This window comes from Heloderma suspectum, chromosome 2, assembly GCF_057233095.1.
Source record: "Heloderma suspectum isolate Gila_16-S chromosome 2, 16-S_ref, whole genome shotgun sequence".
Lineage (NCBI taxonomy): Eukaryota > Metazoa > Chordata > Lepidosauria > Squamata > Helodermatidae > Heloderma > Heloderma suspectum.
In genome coordinates, this window is record NC_139459.1 from 193,953,391 (window position 1) to 193,976,768 (window position 23,378).

A 23,378-nucleotide genomic window follows, 5' to 3' on the forward strand; every position below is an offset into this window, starting at 1 on the left:
ACCGCTCCTTCCAGTTCCTGTTAAACTTCATTGACTACTGATGCACAGAGCAGAAATCTATGCTTAATACTACAAAAGAAGCCCTCCCACGATGCACTAAAGCTGGATTCAGCTCAAATAACTCTTTGCCAGACAAAAAAAATACATGACTGCTGCTTGGAACTAGATCAGTTTCCTGAAAAAGGTATTTCTGAACTAGCATTTCCACCTTTAAGTGTGTTACTGATGCAGAGGCAGTTATTGTCATTCAGGTTAGCACTGCTACATCAGAGGATAATCTTTTTTACAGGAGATAGGATTGTAGGTATGACCTGTAATAATTCTACAAGCAAAAAAAGTGTTCTTGGCAAAGGAACACTGTTTTATACCTCTCTTTCTTACAGCCATACAGAGCAATTCTCAGAGCCCTGGTATCCTGAAAATTAGCATCTAAGCAAGCAGTACTGGGAGTTCTTCATACTGTGAGTGCCAAGACTTTAGAGTGCCAAGTCACCATGAAGTTTAAAGGAACCATTAAACTCATGTCACACAATTCTTGAAAGCGTTGAGTAAGAAAGACTAGATTTTAGATGCAATTAATCTGAGCCACACTAAAATGGTCTTAGGACCATCAAGAGTGAAATCTTAAAATTACTACCTCCTGTGAATACATTCCCAAATCTTTACCTTTCTGACCCTGAGCAAGGCTTCCAAGTGGCTGGAAAAATGTTCCCTAGCCAATGAAAGGAAGTCAAGTTGGCCATCTATCATCATTGCAACCCAAGCCACCTAAGAAATAGCCCTAGATCAGGGTAATATCTGACTAATCTACCTTTTGTTCCCACCAATGGAAGCTTGAGGCCTGTTTAGGAAAGCCAGTGCAGATTTCTGTTCTTCACTCAGTTGAATACTGCCTGATGAATCACACATCAGAAGCTCTCTGATCAACTGGATCTGTCGCTCCTACAGGTTTGAAAACATCAAAAGTAGACTTGGTTTACATTTATGAGACAGACAGCCCATAATATACATAGCCTTCTGAGGAACACTGCTACATTACCAACATATTAATGTATATAAAGAGATGCACACCTGTCTTTCAAGTGATAGCATCAGCTTAGTTTAAAGCAGCAGCAAAGAGATCATGCTGGATCAAATTGCTACCCATTGTAAAGATAAGGTACTCCAGATTTCTTTGAGCCATAAAGCAATTTGCTGGTATCTTACCAATTTTATGTGCAAATTACAATAGTTTCCACCATATTAGCCTGGCAAAAAAACCCAGAACTTGTAAATTCATTGTAGGCCAAAAAAAGCAATGCAGAAGGAGGCAGTAAACACCACAATGTCTCCTTTAGGTTAGAGGAGGCACAGTTTAAGCTTGGCTTCATTCCCCAGATTTGTATCAAAGCCCACTGATACATAGCAACCAATGAAACAGAACAATTGGGAAAAAAACAGAACAGTGGACAGGCAGATGAACTGAGACTGCACCTCAAGAGAGTGAACTGAACCGGAGATAGAAACCTCCCTAATCTGAGCCCGTGTCCTAACTAAGCAAGCAAGAAGTCACTCAGCTACAATATGTGGCTCAGATCGCTCTTCTGACTTTGAAGGGAACATAAATTCACAAAGTACTTGTTTTCTTGCCTCAGATTCATAATACCAGGATGTTAAAGAGCAACCCATCCCAAAGCAAATCCAAAAGTAATGTCCTAATGCCCCACCTATGCTTGCACTGAGAATCCTTTACTGCTGAAGAGACCTTTGACCCAAATCTACTTCAGCAGAAACAAAGGAACTGGTTTTTTAACACCTAGCAAAACAATGCTAATATCCACTGCTCGAACATGCCAAGCAGGCTTGTGTCCGCCAATAAGGAAGGGCCCCCACGCAAAGGAGGGGTACTACTTATTGCTAGTTATGTGAAGTATTGTTTTTTAGAATGAATAAAATGTTTAAGACAAGGTGTCCATATATTGCTACCCAGCCTTTACTCCCACACATGATTTCTAAAAACTATGCAATAGGAAGGCTTGTACAGAAAGACTAGAGATGCAAAATGTCTAGACATTTTGAAGCCATGGGGATGTTTTTTTAATCCTCTCTGTAAGATTCCCAGCATAGCTATTTCTTCCATCCTTTATTAAAACTACTAATCTAATATATCTTTTACTGATAGACTTTTAGGGATACTCCAGGTCATGCTCAGTTTCCCAACATGTGACTAGAGCCACCATATCATAATCTGTGTGCATTCTTGACCGTTTGGGTTTTGTTCTATAGTCATGTGTTTGTGGGCTTGTTCTGGTTAGATGCAGTAGCAGTTCTAAAACCCACATGAAAGAAACACCGTTGATTATCCCACTACTACCACAATATGCAATGGAATGTGTGTTATTCTACCTATGTTTCTTTAAACTAAAACAAAACCTTTGAGGCCTGTGTCTATGGAACTCACTGCCAGTTTTGAATAAAGTTCCCAATTAGATCTTTAGCAAATGCTGCCTCAGCTGTAAATAAACTCAACCAAAATAAACCCTTTATAGCTAAAAGAAACTCAGCAGCCTGGGGAATTCGCATGCTGTAGGCATGGGATTGACAGCACCACTACAGACCACCTTTCCAAATGAACAAGGTATTTATTAAGGGGAATTATTCACAAAGGGAATAAAATGTCATTCCTCCAATAATTTTGCAATTGCTTAAAGGTTCTTACATTAAATATGATTTGTTACCATCCCCAGTTGGTACAAGACTCTTCCCCCAGCTAAAATAAGTTCTCAATAACATTTCCTCCAGGCCAGATTTTCCTAAACCCCATCCCAACCAATTCCTCACAAACAGGTACATCAATCTTCGTCTGCTTCCAGCTCTTCCTGCTTCTTTTGGCTTCTAGGATGATTCATATATTTCAGGGACTACTTGCTGAAGTTCCCTCTGGTCAGACATACAATAGGAACTGAAAATGTATTATGTATAACTTGGTCTGCTCATACATTTATCATGTTTGGTATATTAAATTTAAAAGCATAGTTTATTTAGATAATAATTACAAACTTATTGTGTTTACTTTTAAAAGTTTTTAACTTTAATGACAATTTCATGAGCAAACCAAGTTATACACAATACATTTTATGTTCCGAAAGTAATGAAGTGACTTTAGATATGCAGTGTACTAAAAAAGAAGTATTGCATATTTTCCTACAAAAAAACAGGGACAATGACAGTTTTTTCCCCCATAGCTTCAAAATTTCCGGAAATTTTGCAACTCTACTGTGAACACAGAGCAGCAATGGAGGGAAGAACACAGAATGAAGAAAATGGAAGAAGCATAGTGAGAAGCAATGGAGAGTACAAGTGACCATTTCTAAATAATTATTTGCATGTTTGCCCTATCATGTTTGCCTTTGTGGAATAGTCTCACAGGTTCCAATTCAAAGTCCATAGTTCAGGCCATATGAAATGGATGGGAGCCTCAGCAACAACTGACAGTTCCTTGGGACTGCAGACTCTGGCCTCATCCATCAGCTGGAGAACCGAGTGCCACTGGTGGGCTGCACCTCCTGCCTCCCAGGAAGAACATCATCACAGTGGGGAGACCAACCTGGTTCTATACACTGGCCAGAGCAGGAAGAGTTGCAGGGAGCTCGCTCCATCCCTCCCTGCTAGAAAGAGCACACAGCTTTCGGTCGACCGCAAAAGGCATATAACTTGGGTGAACCACTCAGGGGAGCCACAAGGGAGCAGAGGGTCTGGGTTGTGACATTTAAAAATTGTTGGTAGGTGGTGGGCTTATGGGGTTGTGATTGTGATTTTAGGGGTGGGGTGCCCACTTGATAGGTGTCCACCTGGCGGAGGCAGTGGAGGGGGTTCTGGGGGCCAGAATATAACAAGGCTGAGCAGCAGATGCTGGCAGAGCACTAGTGGCAGGCCATGCCAGGGAAGGGGAACAGGGGAGAGATGCATAATATCTCTCCCCTGTTCCGCGCCTGTCAAGAGCCAAAGGAGGGCTGGGGGATGCGTGACTCCATCCTCTGGCCTTTGTCTGTTGCTGTGTAATGCCAGGTCCGTTACCCCTAAAACGTCTCTCATCCATGACATGATCCTGGATGAGGGTGTGGACCTGGCATGTATTACGGAGACCTGGCTAGATGAGGCCACTGCTCCCACTCTTGCAGCCATTTGCCTGGCGGGATTTTCATATGCGCAGCAGCCGAGGACTGGGGGCCAGGGAGGGGGAGTGGCTGTTATCTAATGGGAGTCCTTGGTCCTCACCAGACTCCCCCTCCGGGAGATCAGGGTGGCTGATTGCATGTACTGGAGGTTAGGTCTGAAGGGCAGTCTGGGGATTCTGTTTGTGCACCGCCCACCTTGCTGCACAACAGACTCCCTGGCCAAGGTGCTTGAGGTGGTCTCTGATGTGCATGTGCAGTCCCCTAACTTGTTGGTGTTGGGGGACTTCAATGTACATTCGGGGGCCATCCTCGTGGGGATGCCTCAGGACTTCACAGAGACCATGACTTCCTGGGAGCTGTACCCTATTCCAACTGGGCCCACCCATGTAGCCAGTTATACGTTAGACCTTGTGTTTGTTTCCGGAGAGGCAGGGAGTGATCTGGAAATCGGGGGTATATCCACCCCCCACCCTTGTCATGCTCAGATCACTACCTCGTAGGGTTGGACTTCTCGGTTTCACAACCCCTCTGCAGGGGTGGAGGACACATTAAGTTGATCCGCCCCAGGCGTCTTACGGATCCAAATGGATTCCTGACCACGCTTGGAGATTCTTTGGAGCACGCAAACAGCCGCTTGGTTGAGACCCTGATGGATGGATGGAATGCTGCAATAGCTGGGGCATTAGACTGGGTGACTCCGAGACACTCTCTCCCCCTAAACAGAGCTCAGACTGCACCACGGTTCACCCCATGGTTGCGAGCTCTGAAGTGGGAGGTAAGATGGCTAGAGCACCAGTGGCAGAAATCTTGCTCTGAAGACGATAGGACACAGGTTAGAGCTGTAGTTTCAGCCTACCACGTGGCAATAAGAGCAAAAAAAAAAGAATTTTTTTGCTGCCTCTATTGCGTCTGCAGAGTGCTGTCCCAGGAGGCTGTTTCCTGGTCAGAACCAGTTGTTCCAGAACCGATGGAGCATTTTAAGGCCTCCTGTGATGAGTTTGCAAAGCACTTTGCAGATAAAAACGACCGGATCAGGAGTGCTATTCTGTGCGCTGTGGATACAGTTAGTGAACGAGGGGCGGCCAGTGGCAGACCGGTTGTGTGGGATCAGTTCCAGCTTCTTCCTTCTGAGAAAGTGGACAAGGTGCTTTCATCTTTAAGGCCGACCACCTGCTTACTCGATCCTTGCCCATCTTGGCTCATTATGAGCTGCAGGGAGACTCTGGGAGGGGATCATGGCGGTGGTGAATGCCTCCCTTGAGGAGGGAGTGATGCCATCAGCCCTCAAGGAGGCAGTGTTAAAGAAGCCCTCCTTGGATTCCCAAGACTTGAACAACTTTCACCTCGTCTCGAATCTGCCATTTTGGGGCAAGGTGATTGAGCGGATGGTGGCGTTGCAGTTGCAGGCACACCTGGAAGAAGCTGATTATCTGGATCCATTTCAGTCGGGCTTCAGGCCTGGGCATGGGACAGAAATGGCCTTGGTCGCCTTGGTGGATGATATGAGGAGGGCTCTGGATAGGGGTGAACGCTCTTTCCTTGTTCTCCTTGATCTCTCAGCGGCTTTTGATACCATCAACCACGTTATCCCCCTGGACTGCCTGGAGGGGTTGGACATAGGGGACACCGTATTACGGTGGTTCTGTTCCTTCCTCTCTGGCAGGTATCAGAGGGCAGCTATGGGGGAGGAGACTTCAGATGCTTGGCTGCTCACTTGCAGGGTGCCACACGGTTCGATTCTCTCCCCAATGTTACTTAACATGTATGTGAAGCAGCTGGGGGCTATCATCAGGAGGTTTGGGGTGCAGTGTCACCAATATGCAGATGACACGCAACTCTACCTCTCATTTAAATTCTCACCAAGGGTGGCTGTAAAAACCCTGTCCAAGTGTCTGGAGTCAGATGGGAAGGACTAAGTTTGTTTGTTTGTTTATTTATTTATTAATTATTAAATTTATTAATCGCCCATCTGGCTGGTCACCCAGCCACTCTGGGTGATGTACAACATACAATAAAACAGTTTAAAACAATAAAATTCTATAATAAAAACATTTCTAAAATACCCTAACCCACCCCAAATGCCTGCCTGAACAACCACGTTTTTAATGCACGATGGAAGCTCATTAAAGAGGGGGCATGACGGAGTTCCCTAGGGAGGGAGTTCCACAGAGTGGGGGCCACCACAGAAAAGGCCCTCTCCCTCGTCCCCACCAGTCTAGCTGTCCTGGCTGATGGGACAGAGAGAAGGCCATCCGAGGCTGATCTTGTTAAGCGGCCTGTCTGGTGCTGCTGGAGGCGCTCCTTAAATTGAAACTGAACCCCGACAAAACTGAAGTACTTTTGGTGGGAGAGCAGGGGAGGTTGGAGGATGTTGACCTGGCGTTCAATGGGGTGCGGTTGCCCTTGAATGACCAGGTCTGCAGCCTGGAGGTCATTTTAGACTCCCAGCTGTCCATGGAGGCTCAGGTGTCAGCTGTGAGCTGCGTGGCGCTGTACCAACTCCATCTCATATGGCGGCTGTGGCCCTACCCCCCAATCCATCTGCTCCCCTCAGTAGTTCATGCCCTGTCCTCCTCACCTAGCCTATTGTAATGCGCTCTATGTGGGGTTACTCTTGAAGAAAGTTTGGAAGTTGCAGCTGGTGCAGAAGATGGCAGCCTGCCTGATAAAAGGCAGCCATTGGTGAGACCACACCACTCCAGTGCTGGAGTTGTACTAGTTACCAGTTGTTTTCCAGGCCCAATTCAAGGTGTTGGCATTGACCTTTAAAACCCTATATGGTGCCAGCCTGGTCTATCTTAAGATGCGCCTCCAACAATACCAAGGAAGCTGCTTAACAAGATTGGCATTAGAAGGCCTTCTGTCTGTCCCATCAGCCAGGACATCTAGGCTGCTGAGGACTAGGGAGAGGGTCTTTTCTGTGATGGCCCCCCTCTGTGGAATTCCCTCCCTAGTGACCTCCGCCATGCCCCTTCTTTGATGAGCTTCTGCCAGGCTTTGAAAACCTGGCTGTTCAGGCAGGCATTTGGGGTGGGTTAGGGTTTTTTTTAATAGCAATGTTGTTTTGTTCAGTTGATTATGTAAATTTTGTTGTATTTTATGTTGTTATTTGTATTGTACGCCGCCTACAGTGACTGGGTAGCCAGCCAGATGGGCAGCTAATAAATCTAATAAATAAATGAATAAATAAGTCAAGCTAAGGTTTTAGTGCAACCTATGAAGACTCCCATGCCCATGGTTAAGCTGTCAAATGGCTTCTCTCCTCTGCCTTCAGTCTAGCCCTGTTTCTGCTTCCAGGCTGAGCACCGGGTGGGAAGCGAGTGGGAGGCATCATTTGTCGTACAATAGGTGCTCATAGCAGTCAGTCACATCCCTCTAAATAGCAATGGAACTATTAGCTGAGGAAAAAAAAATCACATTTTTATAGGAAACAATATTTTGTCCCCAAGGGCTGGAAAAAATGCAATCCTGGAAGCAGCAGAGGGTAGCATCCAATGTCACGCTGGCAGAAGGGATTTCACAGAAGCTCTTTTTATTCTAAGCCTGCTGCTCTACTTTGTTAAGAAAACTTTAAGTAATGTTATACACACCAGCTTTTCACAGTCTGCTTCAGCACGCTGTCTTCGTTTGATCTCCACATCCACCTGGTTTCGGGCATGTTTCAGCTTCACATCCAGAGCACTACGCTCAGTTTCTGTTTTCATCAGAAGGTCTTTGTACCTGGCCACCTCATGATCCATTTTCTGCCACTTTCTCCTGAACTCCTCAAAGTTCTTGGCCAGCTGGATAAATTCTAGGAATAACATGAATTGTAATCCATTTATAATGGAGTACCGCCCTAATAACCTTCAGCATTTCCTCCTTAAATATTATTTCAATAGGAATGTATCACGATGAAAAGATAGCAACAATACACAAGTGTTGGCCAACCTAGTTATTGAGAACATGGTTCAGAAGGAAAGCCTGGACTCAAGAGTTTACCCTGTGGCTACAATTCTATGTACACTTATCTGGCATTAAGTCCAACTGAATACAGTGGGATTTACTTTTGAGTGAACATGCATAGGATTGTGTTACAAGAGAACTATAAACATGAATCAGGCCAGTATCCCCCATTATCCAAATCAAGGATTTCTGTTGGGTTACTCAGACTGATACCATGTTAAGAAAGACCAATGACACAGTGTGTTAGAAGACAAGCGTGTGACTAAGGCAATTTAAATAAAAATATGAACTTGCTGACAATTGTCATAGCCGAGAATGGAACTCCAGTTATAATTAACTTGAGAATAGATTATTTTATGGCCACAGATTAACACACTAGAAAGACATTCAGCAGCAAAATTTAAATGTAACTGCTGTAATATGCTTCAGTAGATGTAGATTAGTATTATAGATGTCTGGGCCAGCAACTCTATTCAGCTAGATAATTATACAAATATTGATTTGAAAGGAAAAAGCCAATTTCCTTTAACTTCTTAACACTGCCCTAAAGGGAATATAAACATTCCACCCTGCAAATCTACATCTACACAAGATTGGACAAACCTGCCTCCAGCCAGTGTCCTCCCCCAGCCCCAGCCCCAGCCCCATTAAGTAAGATGTCGTTACTCTGTGACATGGCACAGACTTCCCTTGGGCTCTTTGAGACCTGCAAGGGTACATGGCAATGTAACATCATGCCCCTCAGGCAATAGACAGAATAAAGTAACCACTGGAACCTTAATGTTTTAAGCACATGTTCTGCACTGTTGCCTAGAAACCACATTGTACAAACCTGGCTAGCTGGTATGCAGATCAGTGTTCTACAGAAGGAAAGGCATCTATTTCAATAATCCAGCTTCCAGAATCAGTTAACACATATTATATTAACTGGGTGATCTAAGGAATTTGAAAAAGCTCACTCCCACCAAGTCTTTGAATCACAGAGCAGAAAGACACCTTCAAACATTAGGGATAAACAAAAATCCGTATCACATTAGTCACCTGCACAGTGTCCACAAAAGGTGACAACTTACGGTATTCATTGCCTTCATTTAGAATTTCTGCTTGGCGCATGAGTTGGTCAAAGAGATTCCGTATATTCAGCATTGTTGTCTCCATCAGTGTGCTAAGAAACTGAAATAATTCAGAGAGTAGTCTGTTAGATATAGCAATTCCTACCTGCAAGATCAAGTCTGAAACTCAAGAATAAACACCACACTGCAGCTGCTGCCATTTGCAGGCAAACTGATAGCTGAATAAAACAGCCACTGTATCAATTTACACATTCCACATATAAAATGTGAAGAAGGATGTGGGGGTACTACACAAATGCAGTGTACACACAAATCTCCCACAACTGTACAGTCATACTCGGCATGGGTGGGCCTGCCTGCTCCGCTTCTCACCGACCAGAAGAATATGGCATGTCCAACTTTTCTTTCTCAGTCAGCAGGGGAGTGGAGAAGGCAGGAAAGGAATGTCCAACTGTAGTATCCCTGGACTGGTGAGCTGAAGCATTCCTTATAAAACGTGTTGCAAAAGATACCTTGGCGAGGCAAACTTCCCGACGTATGTTTTCTAAAAGAGCGTTGGTATGAAGGGTAGCAAATGCTGTTGCACCAAGAACTGAATGTGTCATGATGCTAGAAGGCGGAGAACAGGATTAGATGCATATGCCAAAGTAATGCATTCCCTGACACACTTGCTGTTGCAGCCCTTGTGACTTTTCTCACCTGGGTGCCCTCCTTGTATATAACACACAAAGGGCATCAGAGCATCTCGTTTTCTGTGTTTGAGGTAGACTCACAAATTCAACACACATCAGGCTTATGCCAGTTTTCCTTCCCTGGCTGCGAGAGATTGGGGTAGAAATTGGGGAGTGCTATACCTGCATTCAGTGGAAGACAGTGTTGACTTTGGGGATTAAACTAGGGCCAGGTTGAGGTACCAGCTCGTCGAAGAATGAGCAGAGCTTCTCTCACACTAACAGGGCTCCAGGCTCTCGCATCCTCCTGGCTGAAGTTCCTGGGGGGGAGGGCTATGTGTGTGTGGAACTGACAGGCTCAAATAAAGGCTCTGCTAGATCCTTATGGATCAAAGGTAAGTCCCAAGAATGAAAACTGTGAACAGGGGAGGAGATGAGAGAGGCGCCTTGCAGGAAACTCTTAATATGCAATGGCTTAAGAGAGAAACCTCTCCATGGATGTTCAAAACCATCCCAATGGCTGCATCCTGTCTCTTTAGGGTACTGGGAGCTAGACACTGATTCAGACCAGCCTGCAAAAAGGCGAGAATGCCCAGAACCTGAGCCCTAGAGGGGTTAACTGATACTGTCTGTACCAGCGTTCCCTAACCTGGTGCCCTCCCTGCTGGTTGAGGATGATGGAAATTGTAGTCCAACACACCTGAAAGGTGCAAGGTTGGAGAAAACTGTCTTACACCATCTCTGGAAAATATTCCACATCATCTCATAGATTTTGTTAGTTGAAGTTTGACATGAGACTAAGATGGTTTGAACGACTTCTAGTGGAAGCCCTGAATCTAGGACTTGCTTCTACTCAATCTCCAGGCACACAGCTGTATGCAGCCATTGTGGGCGTGAACAATCAGACCTTGTGAAAGCAAGTCCAGGTGGCTCAGGATTCTCCAGGGCTTCCCCACATTGAGATCCATGCGATCAAAAAAACAGGGTTTCTTGGGCCAGTAGGGGATCACCATCAGCACTCAAGCACAGTGTGCTCTGACCTTGCACAGTGTCCCCACAATGAGAAGAAGAGCATACAGAAGAACTGGAGGCCACTGGATTGACAGAGCATCAATGGTTTCCACCTTGGGTTTATAGTATCTCAAGAATAACCAATATACTTCTGTATTGCCCTCTGTTGCAAACAGACTGACTGCTGGCTCATTCCCCAGAAGAGGACCAGATGAAACAGATGCTGACTGGAGCCATCTTCCTTTTTTGGAACACTGTGTGAGCACAGTTATGGGGACGCAAGAAAGCCAAGATGGTCAGCTGACAAATGGTCCGTTCTTTGCCAGGTAGCAACCTGGCTCAGGCCAGACATCTGCTTCCCAAGGCATGGATGTCCTCTAAAAAAAACAAGTTTTCTTAAGCAACAGCTGTGAGGGGAGGAAGCACAGGGGGCTTGGAATAGGCTCCTTGGCTGCTGAAGGTTTGATGGTCCTGGTCATCCTTGGCTAAGAAATGATGGTGACAGGAAAAGAGAAAGGGGGGGGCACTTTAAAAGGCCTGTACCCAAACTTAGCCTCAAAGCTCAGCCTTAACCCTGCACTTCTGTGGAGGGCAGAGCAAAGACTGAGGGAGTTCTTCTTTCCAGGAACAAGCTTGTTTGTATTTTTGGCTTTGCCAGAGCAGTTAACCCTTTCCTGCTTCCTCCATTCCATCGCTGAAAGAATCAATATGTTTTAACTGTTGAAACAACCAGCTAGCAAATGTGCTTGTTCCGAAAAAGAACAAAAAAGATGACAACAAAATGGGAAAGTTGATTTAAATCAAGGATTTAACTTGACTTTTCCTTTCATTGATTAAAATCACTCACATTTAAGTCAAGCCTAAAATTAGCATAACATTCAACACTCTATATAAAAGGTGTATTTTTGGAACTAGACAGGCTTGGGTTTAAAATTTTATTTTCATAAGCTACTGTTCCTGTTGAAAGTGGCTTTTAAAAATCCATGACATGGTCAGCACATTTCCCAGCAAAAAGAGTCAGTGACATCATAGTGGTGATTAAGGAAGAAATTGCTAGTTCAGCAGTGCAGAAATTGCTTCTTCAGTCCACGTAAACTGCTGAAAATGTGTATGGGAACTATGGCTAATAAATTACCACCAAGCAGAGGCTGATGCTTACAATGTACCACATTCTTGGCATCTATTGCAGACAACACATCACCTTCACAGCTAGAAGGCCAGAGCAAAACATTTTAAGTGTATTATACAAAGAAGTACTCTGAGCAAGCATGCTTTACTATTTATTCCGTATGGAAAAATTCAGATTCTACAAAAGCTCTTTGGCCATTTTTCTCCTCCATGTTTACTGCCCCCACCCCTGCAATTAGCAGCAATATTCATGAAGAAGAAAAATATCCACTGAGTTTGCCATATATGCTGTGGCCTACTCATGGGATACCAGAAGAACAAGTTGCAATTTCTGACAAGCAGCTCCTGAACTGAATAAAAAAGAGCCAGCAGTGAACAGTGCTTGGAGTGTTGGACTAGAACTGGGGAGATCTAGATCTCAGCCATGAATCTCACTGGGTGATCTTTGGTAAATCACTCTCTCACAGGTCACTATAACCTACTCACAGGGCTACTGTGAGGATAAAGGGAAGCAGAGAACTAAGCCCCTTGGAGGAAGGACAAGATATAAACTTTATAAAAAATTAGGGCGCAATCCTATTCATGTTTCGACAGAAAAAAGTCCTACAACTCCCAGCATCCCCCAGCCAGCCATTGTTGTAGGTCTTTTTTCTGTCTAAACATGCATAGGATTGCACTCTTAAAATACCAGTTGTACTTTCAGGAATTTTAGAACAAGGTACAGAAGAAATATAGCTTTGTAAGCATAAACTTTTCTCCAAGTGTGTAAAAAGCAGTTCAAAGAACTGATTTTTCAGGGCAACTATAGACCCAAATCAATAGTTTTGTACCAACATTTAAAGTATATGCAAATGATTATATTTATCATTACAAAAAGTATAACCACAAAAAAGAAACGTAATGTATTCATTAATGTTTTAATATAAGAAAACATCAGTGGGAGCAACTGCTCTGCTTGTGGTTTTATCTGTATTGCCCCTTGCCAAAAAGCAAGGTATGTCAAGGTCTTTGCAATCATCTGTTGCACCACAACTCAGAAGAAGCTCGGGGACTCTTGAGAAGCAAAGTGGGACCCACTAATGACTTCTTATAATGCATCCTTAAGTATTATCAGAGCCATCACCTTTGTGCTGGCATAAGACTTTAGTAAGCGGGAAGGGGTATAAGCACAGAGTCTTGAAGGAAAATGGGGTACAGCTAAATAGCTCTGCCTCCCATGACTTGTATAGGATCAAATTTTAGCCACAATGGCACAAGCAGCAGCATAGCATTAGGTTGTAAATGTATATAATTGTTTGATAATTTTAAATTCACATAATACTCTACCTTGACTTATCTTCTGCATGAAGCTCAGAATCAAGGGCCGAGTTTAGCTGAAGAGCTTCATTTGTATCCTAATAAAAGTAGAACAGACCAAAATGAAGAACTACCTTCAAACCACAAGTTCTGCACATTTACCAACAACTAAGGCCTATTTCATATACTACAATTCCCCACACAGAATGGCCCTGGAGCAAATAATGTAAGCTGATGGAACCACACCACTTTCTGGTACTGATGTGCATGAGCCAGTAGCCTTCATCTTACCCACCATGCTTGCACAGATCACTGATAGGAAACTCTGGAATATTGTCAGTTCATGCACTACTTTCTTGATGTAGCTGCAGCTACTACACATGGGGGTTCTTAGCACATATGAACCAGGCCCAAGGCTCTTACAGCTATTAAAGTGGGGGGTAAGTTCAGAAATCTGTTTGCTACTTAAAATTAGAAGCAATCATAAATAACAGATTCTGTTTCAACCTCTTGAACCATCAGGAGAGGTTAGTCACTCCAGTAGGCAGCTGACAGAAATGCCAACTACTTTATCAAAAGTCTTAAGTATCTATATCTTAACAATTTATACCAGAGCTGAAATATAAGTAATTATGGGAAGCACAAGGGGGCAGGCAGGAAACAGCCCTGTTTTCATCTCTGCAGGAAGAGCAGCTTTTTTGAATGACTGTTTCCTCTCTATCCCACTCAAACAAAATGGCACAATTATATTTTTTCATTATAGATGAATACCACCAAGTCTCTACTCACACCCACATGCACAGTATCATACAATAAGAAAAACGTAAGCCATAATTTATGCCTGTATGTTACACTTTAGATATATTACCACACCATTAGGCAATAAATAAGATTGCCCAAATGTTAGAAGTCTATTTCATGTGCCTCAAGATAGCTCAGATCCAGCCTTCCCTAACTTGTCATATTGACAACATAACCCATGATGGGTTAAATAAGCCACCATGGCTTATTTAACCCATTGTTAGTTATCATGTTGTCTGTTGGGAATTTTTAAATCCATGATGGCTTACTTGGCCAAAATAAGCCACTCTGATAACCCATGGTCTGCAGTAAGGGTTATTTAATGCATCGTGGGTTATCGTGTCGTCCGGCACTCAGCCTGGCTTATTCCAATCGCTTACAGAGTTGCCTGGCAAGAGCAGTCGAAACTGTTGCGGCTGCTCTGCTCCAGCCTGCACTGCTCTTTTTCCGAGATCTGACAAGCAGCCGAGGGTCAACTGCAGCCAAACAAGCACAGCCTTCCCTGATACCGCGCTTACAAAATGAACAGCTTTCCTTGAGTACAATAGCCTCGTGCTATCGCGCTACTCCACTACAGCAAAGTTGCACAATAACAGGCTTCCCTGATTGCTACCTTGAAACTGCGCAACTTGGAAAATAGAGAAAGAAATGCTCACTTATCCATGAAAAAGTGCAGTTCCACAATTATCCACTACAGCATCTGGAGGCTCTCTGTTAGGGCACCCCACCTGTGCAATTTCACCCCATTCCAGCTATAACTGGAATTATAGGTACCACCCCCTCTTTCCTTCTCTGGTCACTTTTCCATGAAGAAGCAAAATGGCTGGTGGGGGGAGGGGAATGCGCAATTTCACTTTAGCGCTACAGCGAACAGAAGTGGCACTGCCAGCAATGTCTGGGAGCGGGGGTGAAATGCGCAACTCCACTTTATTGTCACTGACTTCAGACAGTAACGGTGTCTATGCCAGCAATGGCTAAGGAGAGAAATGTGCAATTGAGGTTTTTTCCCCGATCCTGCAAAACTCCCAAGGGTTTATCCGTGCTACCCCCTTTTTGTTGCACCCGGGATTTTCCCTCCTCTGGGGTAATTGTGCAGGGTTTTGATGGAGTATCAGGTGCCTCCCAACTAGGAGAGGCTGTGTGTGAAGTTTAGTCCCAATCCTACAGACCTCCAAGGTTTTATAGCCGCCAGCCCCTTTTTAGTGCACCTGGGATTTCCGCTCCTTTGTGAGTAATCATGCAAGGTTCTGATGGTTCAAACTCCCAGTGCTCTAGAGCCACCACCCCCTTGTCAGGGTGATGCTGGAAGCACTGAATTAAGCCCCCATACTTCACCCCACACCTCTTCCCTCTCATTGGGATATTGTGGAAGTTTAAAACAGGCTGCTGAGATGTTGTCAATGGGTGAAATAGTGACCCTGCTCGGGCGGGAGGATTGCAGCAGGACGGAGGGCCGGGGATGACTCAGATTATGCACAGTAGCTTAATAAACTACTCACAGTGGCTTATTAGCCTGGTCGTGTGGCGGGGCATTGTGGACTATTTCAAAAATAAGTTGCCTTGAGTAGTTTATTAAGCCACCATGGCTTAAAGTGACGTCTGAGCATGGCCCTTGTTGTAGGCCAGGTTTGGAGGGCATCAGGTTGATGAAGACTGCCTTACATCTATGCCTCACATTTTTTCCTGAACAAGACTGGCAGTTGCCTCTTCACCACCTACATCATTCCTTTCTCTCCTCCACCACAGGTGCCACAGACAGAATCGCCACCATTAACTATTCTCCAAATCTGCAGGCTGAGGTAACCACCCCTCGTTACATCATAGCACGTCTGCCTCTGGGAATGGAACACTGATGATGAGAGCCAGACTAAGCAAAGCTAGATTTGGCTCTTTCCCTCCTGGCTATACATCTGCATCAATAAAAGCAAGTATATTTGTATAATATAACTGATTGCAAGCCTCTTAATATGACAGCACAGGAAGACTAAACAGTTTCCAGTGTAACAGGAACATGATTCTATCAAGAGAGAAAATGCCTTTCTTTGCTCTAGGCTTTTATATAGCTAATAGCTAAAGATGTTCCGTTAACGAGCACTGATGACTAAAGGGGTTTGCTTAAATGAGCATTGATGGTATTTGATGGCTATTAGTTATTGCATATGTCCTACTGGCTTGGATGCGGGCTGGAGAGAAATAGCAGCAGATGGGATGTAGGACAGAATTCCAAAGTTTTGAAATGGGCCAATAAGGAGCTGCAGCTATTGCTTTGGGGTGAATGAAAACTGCTTTTTAACAACCAAGCTAGCTAGGTGTGTGTATCCTTCTCCATGCTCAGTTTGTATATTTATACACAAATAGATATTGCCAAAAATAGTGCTGTGTTTTGATACTCTGCTTACAAGGAAACTGACTCTGTAAAAGCTGCCAGGTACTTCTTGTCATTTGTGGAAGTGAAACGCAAAATAATTCTATTTCACCTGGTCCCCCAAACCATTAGCAGTTTGGAGATTACACTTCTGTCATCTCCAAAGCTTATAAAACTTTATAAGCAAGTATTATTAACAGCACAACCCTATACAGTGTAGCATACAGTTTAGTATACATATATACACAGAAGTCCCACCGAGTTCAACAGGGCTTACACCCACATAAGTAGGATTGCATCTTAAGTAAATCATAGAATAGTAGGGTTGGAAGGGGCCTACAAGGCCATCGTTTAAGGGAGCAATCCTATGGCCGCTAGTCAGCAGCTAGACGGTCATAGGATATCTGGTTTTCCGGGAACCAACCTCAGAACCCGCGCTCTGAGGTTGGTTCCCAGAGAAACTACCTTCCCCCACTTCCACGCTGCCTTGCAGAAAGCGTGGAAAAGCCCTGTGCTCCGCACTTGCAAGAGGAGTGTGGAGCGGCCAAAATGGGGCATTCTCAGGGGGCGTTCCGGGGGGGGAGGGTGGAAATGCCTGTATGACACATCCAATGTGTTGTGCGGCAGCCTCCTCCCCCACTCAGCCCTCCCATGGCTAGACAGCCGCAATTGGCTGTCTAGCCGAAAATGCAGGGCAGAAGCGTGGAGGGAATGATCCCCTCCGTGCTTCTCCTGCCCTGCATTGGATAGGCGGTCGCCTCTGAGTTCAGAGGCGGCCGCCTATCTGCATAGGACTGCACCCTAAATCCATATCCGTGATATTTACTATTCAGTCCACATAGTATGAATATTGCTGTCCTGTATTAACCAGACATACTTCCTTTTTAGATTAAAAAAAATAGTACAGTGAAGGAAAATATCCTATTTTATATAAAGCACATTAAAAACCTATGAGAATAATTTTTACGAAGAAATAAGAATGGAAAGTCATTTATGGAAGGCAATATACATACTCTTCAGACAAAGTTACTTAATAGAACATCTTTCTTCTACAAACATGGCATTTACAAGGCATTCACGGATTTACGGAATGAAATTTTAAGAGAACAAAAGGCCATATATAAAACATGAAAAAGAGCAGCAGATGAAAGGTAGTCATCTTACTAAGGTCAAAGCTAGCTTCTCAATCTTGCACAGATTTGTAGTTAATGTCTATATTTAAACAGAATACCAAAAACGTATCAGTAGCTAACTCGGATTCCACCTCTTCCAAATTACACAGATATTCAGGAATGCCCAGATTCAGAAGTTCTAGTGCTCTATGAGGTCATAAACCAACCCTGATCTTAAATTAGAATCTGGTCATATAAACACACACACACACTGTTCAAGACTCCACACAGATAGCATTTCATTTAAGCTTGGTTGTCTGGCATGTATGCGCAATGTTAACATACTATGGGTCCATGGCCTGAGTGCATGGTGCACTGGTGTCCTCAAGCTGCATGCATAGCAAGGACCCAGGTTAAACAAGGAACGCTGCATGCATATGTTACTTACACATTTGCAATTATGTCTGGAAAAGTAGAAATGCCTTGTGTAGAGCTGTAAGTTTCTTAAATCCTCAGTGTCAACAAATGGTTTGTTTACTATATTGGAAGAAACCACAATATAGTCCTCTATGGAACATCTCTCTGTAACCAAAGGCCCTTCAGTTAACGATCCATTCAAGAACAGGCAGATGATAATATTTCTAATTCCAAAGTATCTAGATTAAATTTTAAGTGCCAGCTTCACATATTCAGTGAAAAATTTAAAAAATACATATTCAAAGTTTGATGCTCCAGATTTGTATACACCTGGACTACCAGGTGTCTGGCATTTGTCAGCCCTCTTTCAAGGTTTCAGACAAAGAGCAACTGCAACTTTGGAAAGCAGTATCTTAAAGATGCACAGTCTGCGGTTGCCATGTGGGTATCAATAAGAAAACTGAGCTTGAATCCTGGCAAGATGGAAGCACTCCTTTTCTAAAAATTCATTATTGCACAGAATTAATCAGTAACAATGAAAGGATGCCAGTACCTGGGCAAGTTTCAAAGTTATAATTAATGTTTTTCAGGTGATCATCTCTAGGATGTGTGTGAGAATACATGTTTCTAAACAGGGGATAAAATAAAACCACACATAATCCACAGCAAAAATCAAGTTATGAATTCATCTGACTGGCTGTGAAGGTCAAATCAAGCCCTAAAAAATAGACAAACAAATGAACTAGCTTCTTCCCACTCCTCAAAATACCTTACTTTTGGAAAATCAGTCACAAGCACAATTAATGAATAAGATTAAGTGTGCTAAGTTGGCCTTGCAACTCATTGGTAAAGCCATCATTTAATGCAAGTGATTCTACAGATATGGACAGAAAAAGTAGAGGCACCCCGATGACCTCATTGGAATAGCATTAAATTCTGTTGAAGGTAAGTGAACAACCATGGCATGTTATGCACAGTTCATCGCGTATGCTGTGTCAACAGTTTTTAGTGCCTTAAATTTAAATATACAATGAAAGAGAAATACAGGCAGTTTCATTTAAATTTTTTACTAGTATTCCCATAAAAATAACTTCCACATAAAACTCTGAATTTTTTTGAATATAACATTTAAACCACATGGGAAGAGCAATCCTATGGAGGCTCAGGGGTAGTGGGGGGCTGGGGGGGTTGTACCCCTGGCACAGAAACCACTACATCTAAGCCCTGCCAGGACAAAAATTGAGGGGCCTCAACCTCTTTTCCTTTTTTACTCACCAATTTCTCCTTTCCAAGTGTCTCCCCACCCACCCACCACCCCATTGTCTCAGTGGGAGGGAAAATAAGTATGCCAACTCCAGGGCTGGTGCAATTTTTCACCCTTCTGAGGGTGTGTTGGGGGAACAAAGGGGCTTTGAGTGAGGTGGAGCCAAGGTTTCTGCTGACATGCCCCCTTTTATCTTTCACTGCCACCTGAGTACCAATGGTGAAGCTTTCTGATGCCATCCAGGGAGGGCCTCCATGGATGGAGGAAGGTCCACAGGCTCCAGTGGCCCCTCAGTGGCCCTCACTGGGAATTTAGGATTTTTCCTGAAGTGTGCTTTAATTTTTTCCCCTAAACAAATATGTCATTCAAATACCTACGGCTACTGGGACAGAAAACCAACATGGGGTACTTCTAAAGAATTGTTTTACTAAATATGTCAGATAAACATGCTAAATGAGATCACACTCTGTTTAGGGCATTAGAAATTTTTTCCAGAAACCTTCAGCACTGACCTTCTTACTTCCTAAATACACTAACGCAACATAGGTAGCCATAGATTTAACATTATACTATCCCATAATTTCGCAGTCATACAAGAGGCACTTATTAGGAGGCAACATGTTGTCCAGCTCCTAGATTCCTGCAGCCCTGGAGGCTCGGACACCAGCAGCAGGATAAGAACTTAAAGAATGAATCTCCTAAAGACACAGAAAAAAGTAGCTGTTATCAGATCATGAAAGGAATAGTTACAAGCAGTACTGCTGTCCTTAGGGCAAGGACTTTGGCATTAAGGAGATGTGAAGGAGGTATTATTATTGTGCAGGAAGGGAGAAGGAAAAGAGACACCCCAGCCCATATTTGACAAGCTGAATACCCTTTTTTCCTCACCTAACACCTCCATGCACTCCCTTGATCCTATCCTGTCTCAACTTCTGGTTGCTACTGCCCTGCCATTATTGCTCATCTCCATCACATAATCAACCTATCGCTCACCACTGGTTCATTTCCAACTACATTCAAACATGTCACCATTTTCTCCATTCTCAATAAATGAATAAGTAAAATTCCTTGGCCCATACTGCCTCCCATAACCACTGCTCAGTTTCCCTTCTACCCTATGCCTCTGAATTCTGAAAGTGCACCACTTACTCTCGCTATCTCAACTTTTCTCTAGCTCTTCTCTTGATCTCAACTCCTGGAAAAAAAGATTCTGCCTTCTATGCACCCTAAAACTGCTATCACCAAAATGACTGATGATCACCAAACTGCCAAATCCAAAGATACCTGCACTGCTGCCTTTAATATAACTGATCACTCCCTCTTGATTCCCTTCATGTGCTAGGTTTCTGCATATCTGTCCTCTTTCCTAATTGCTTAGTCAACATTTCCAGGGGGGGTGGGGAGAGCTGTTCCTCAGCTTTCCCCCTTTCCACTGGGATCCCTCAGGGATCTGTTCTCTGCCCTCTACTTCTTTTTCTCTCTCTGATGCCCATGAATGAGCTCACAATATTTCATGGATTTCATTAGCACCCATACATGAATGACATCCAGAACTCCCCCCCTCCAGTCCCACACCTCCAACTACTTGTATGGTATTTCCAATAGAATGTTTCATTGCCAATGTATCCAAGACCAAATGCCTAAATCTTTTAAAGCTTTTCTCTCCTCACAGATTCTCTGTATTGATTGAAATCATTACCATCCACCCTACTGAACAGGGAGGGACAAAGCCTGAACTTTATCTTTGCTTCCTCCTTTGGACCCTACCCTATTCAGTCTGCTATCAAGTCACTTCTCCATGGACAACACTGTGAAATAAGGCCTTTTCTCGTCACCACCCACCCAATGAAAACTCTAGTTTACTGTAGTATAGCCTTCCCCAATCTGGAGCACTCCAGTTATGTTGGACTACAACTCCCACAATCCCCACTTACCATGACTATGCTGGTTGGGAATGATGGGCATTCCAACACACCTGGAGGACTCCAGGTTGGGGGAGGCTGCTCTAACATTTCTAGCCATGGCTAACATTTTCCTCCCTGGACTTCCATTGTCACATCTGATCTCCCTCCTCTATGCAAAACACTGTAGCCAAGTCATCCACCCCTCTTGTTCAGATCACATGATTTGAATCCCTACACTACTCACTTATTTACACTTGTATCCAGCAAAAAAAAATAATTGCCCTGACCTTCAGAGCCCTCTGTGACATTGGCCCCATTATCTCCCCACCCTCATCCCCTAATACAGGGGTGGACAATTTGCAGCCCTCCAGATGTTTAGGCCTACAGCTCCCATCAGCCCTAGCCAGCATAGCCACGCCTGCCCTAATATCTCTCTTCCGATGACCATTTCACTTCTAGTTCCCTTACCTGTGGGTATCTGAATGCGTCCTGGAGCCCATCTTTTCTCCCTTACTGTCCCTTAAGCCTGGAACTCCCTCCCAGAACAACTGCCAGCTACCACATCTCTCATTTTATTCAAATCCTTCCTGAAAACCAATCTTTTTGTCCTTGAGATTTCATTCGCTATTGGGAATAAGTCTAAACTGAAACCATATTCTTCCTGTTTACCTCCACTTCCATCTTCCTCCCTGCCTTTGTTGCATCCCCATTAAAATTTAAGTTGTAAACTACCCAAGGCAGGGAAGCACCATGCACATTGTAAAGTGTCATGCGCCTAATGGCACAGTATAAATCGTAACAGGAAATGATTATTTCACATTTCCATCAACCTATTAGCAACTCAAACAGACCACAAGGAAAAATGGAGAAATCCTAGTCTGCTATCATATGTCCCATAACATCTCCAGACAGTATTTATGTCTTCATTTGTTACATTTATACCTTGCCTTTTTCTCCAAGGAGCCCAAGGCGGTGTACATAATCCTCCTCCTCTCCATTTTATCCTCACAACAACCCTGTGAGGTAGGTTGGGCTGAGAATCTGTGACTGGCCCAAAGTCACCCAGTGAGCTTCCATGGCTGAGTGGGGACTTGAACCCAGGTCTCCCAAGTCCCAGTCTAACACTCTAACCACTACACTACACCACACTGGCTCTGTGGGAGGGGAGAAAGAAATGGACTGAATGAGAAATCCTTCTCCAAAACCATATTTTCAAATCTAGCTTCCTAATATCTAAGAATATATTTACTCGACAATACTTTTTTTTTTTTTTTACCCTGCAATGCTGAGGGAAGATTTTATGAAATACTGAAAAGTGATACACGCTTATTTGAAGGTAGAAGGTGGGGTAGAAATTTAATAACTCCCACTTTCTCTCCCCACAGAAGCTAATTACCAGCGGAAGCTTCCTCCAGCTTCGCAAATTAATAGCAATAATACTAATTAATAATAAAAATTAATAATAGCGCCCCGCAACAGGGAGAAATTATTACTTCCTAACACCTCACTCCCTTTTTCAGATAATTGCTCCATCCAAAATGCTCCCTAAAAGCTCGGGCGACCACCGGAGGGATCTCCTCGCCCCCACCCCGCTTACCTGCCAGGGTCCGCGTGAGAGGAAAGGCCCTCGTGCCCTCCCCGGAGCGGCGCGCAGCCCGCAACGGCAACCACTCCAGCTGAAACGGCTTCGGGACCCGCTTTCCAGTTTGAATCGCCAAGGCCGGATGCCTTTTCCAATCCTGATTGGCTGTGCAGTACTGGCATGGGGACGCCAAGTATGACGACATCACCTCCGCCTCCTCTCATGTACAAAAGACCTTCTCTTCCACTTACTCGCTTCAGAGTGGGACGCTTCTGGCGCCTTCTTTCTTAAGGGCAATGCTGCCCTTACTTCAGTGCGCCCTTTACAGACACACCTCCAGCAATTCGTAAGCGGTGTCAGTTTGAGACCAGTCTTATCAGAGTGCGAGCCCCCCCCCTCTTCCGTTCAATTCATACAAGACAATAAAGCCTAAGGGGATAGGAGATTAAAGTGAAAGGCAAACGGCCAAGAATATCTTTTCAAGTGGAAGAAATCTCATCATTTATTATTATTTGTCTCTAGTGGACATTTTTGACAATGCCTCATGAAGGTGGAATAATGTAAAAGAAGAGTTGTCACCTAAAGGACGGAGCTGGAGTCCTTTGGTTTTAATAGCTGTACTGCAGGGGGAAATTAACAAAACATAGAAGTT

The 23,378-nt window shown here is 44.0% G+C and overlaps 1 protein-coding gene across 4 annotated transcripts in view; it reads right to left on the minus strand.

Annotated features, from left to right (window-relative positions):
• The window catches only part of RACGAP1 (Rac GTPase activating protein 1), a 38,734-nt gene extending 15,895 nt beyond the window's left edge, over positions 1–22,839 (minus strand). For 3 of the 4 annotated variants that reach the window (XM_084837145.1, XM_084837144.1, XM_084837147.1), the window contains exons 1-5: positions 22,742–22,839; positions 13,312–13,379; positions 9,176–9,275; positions 7,748–7,950; positions 812–942 (exon numbers count right to left, since the gene is read on the minus strand). In XM_084837145.1, the coding sequence (XP_084693271.1) occupies positions 812–942; positions 7,748–7,950; positions 9,176–9,260 (419 nt within the window). In that variant the 5' untranslated portion in view covers positions 9,261–9,275; positions 13,312–13,379; positions 22,742–22,839. The remainder of the gene's footprint in view (positions 1–811; positions 943–7,747; positions 7,951–9,175; positions 9,276–13,311; positions 13,380–22,741) is intronic. The other variant, XM_084837146.1, reaches the window with a different exon arrangement.
• Between the last annotated feature and the right edge of the window lie 539 nt (positions 22,840–23,378).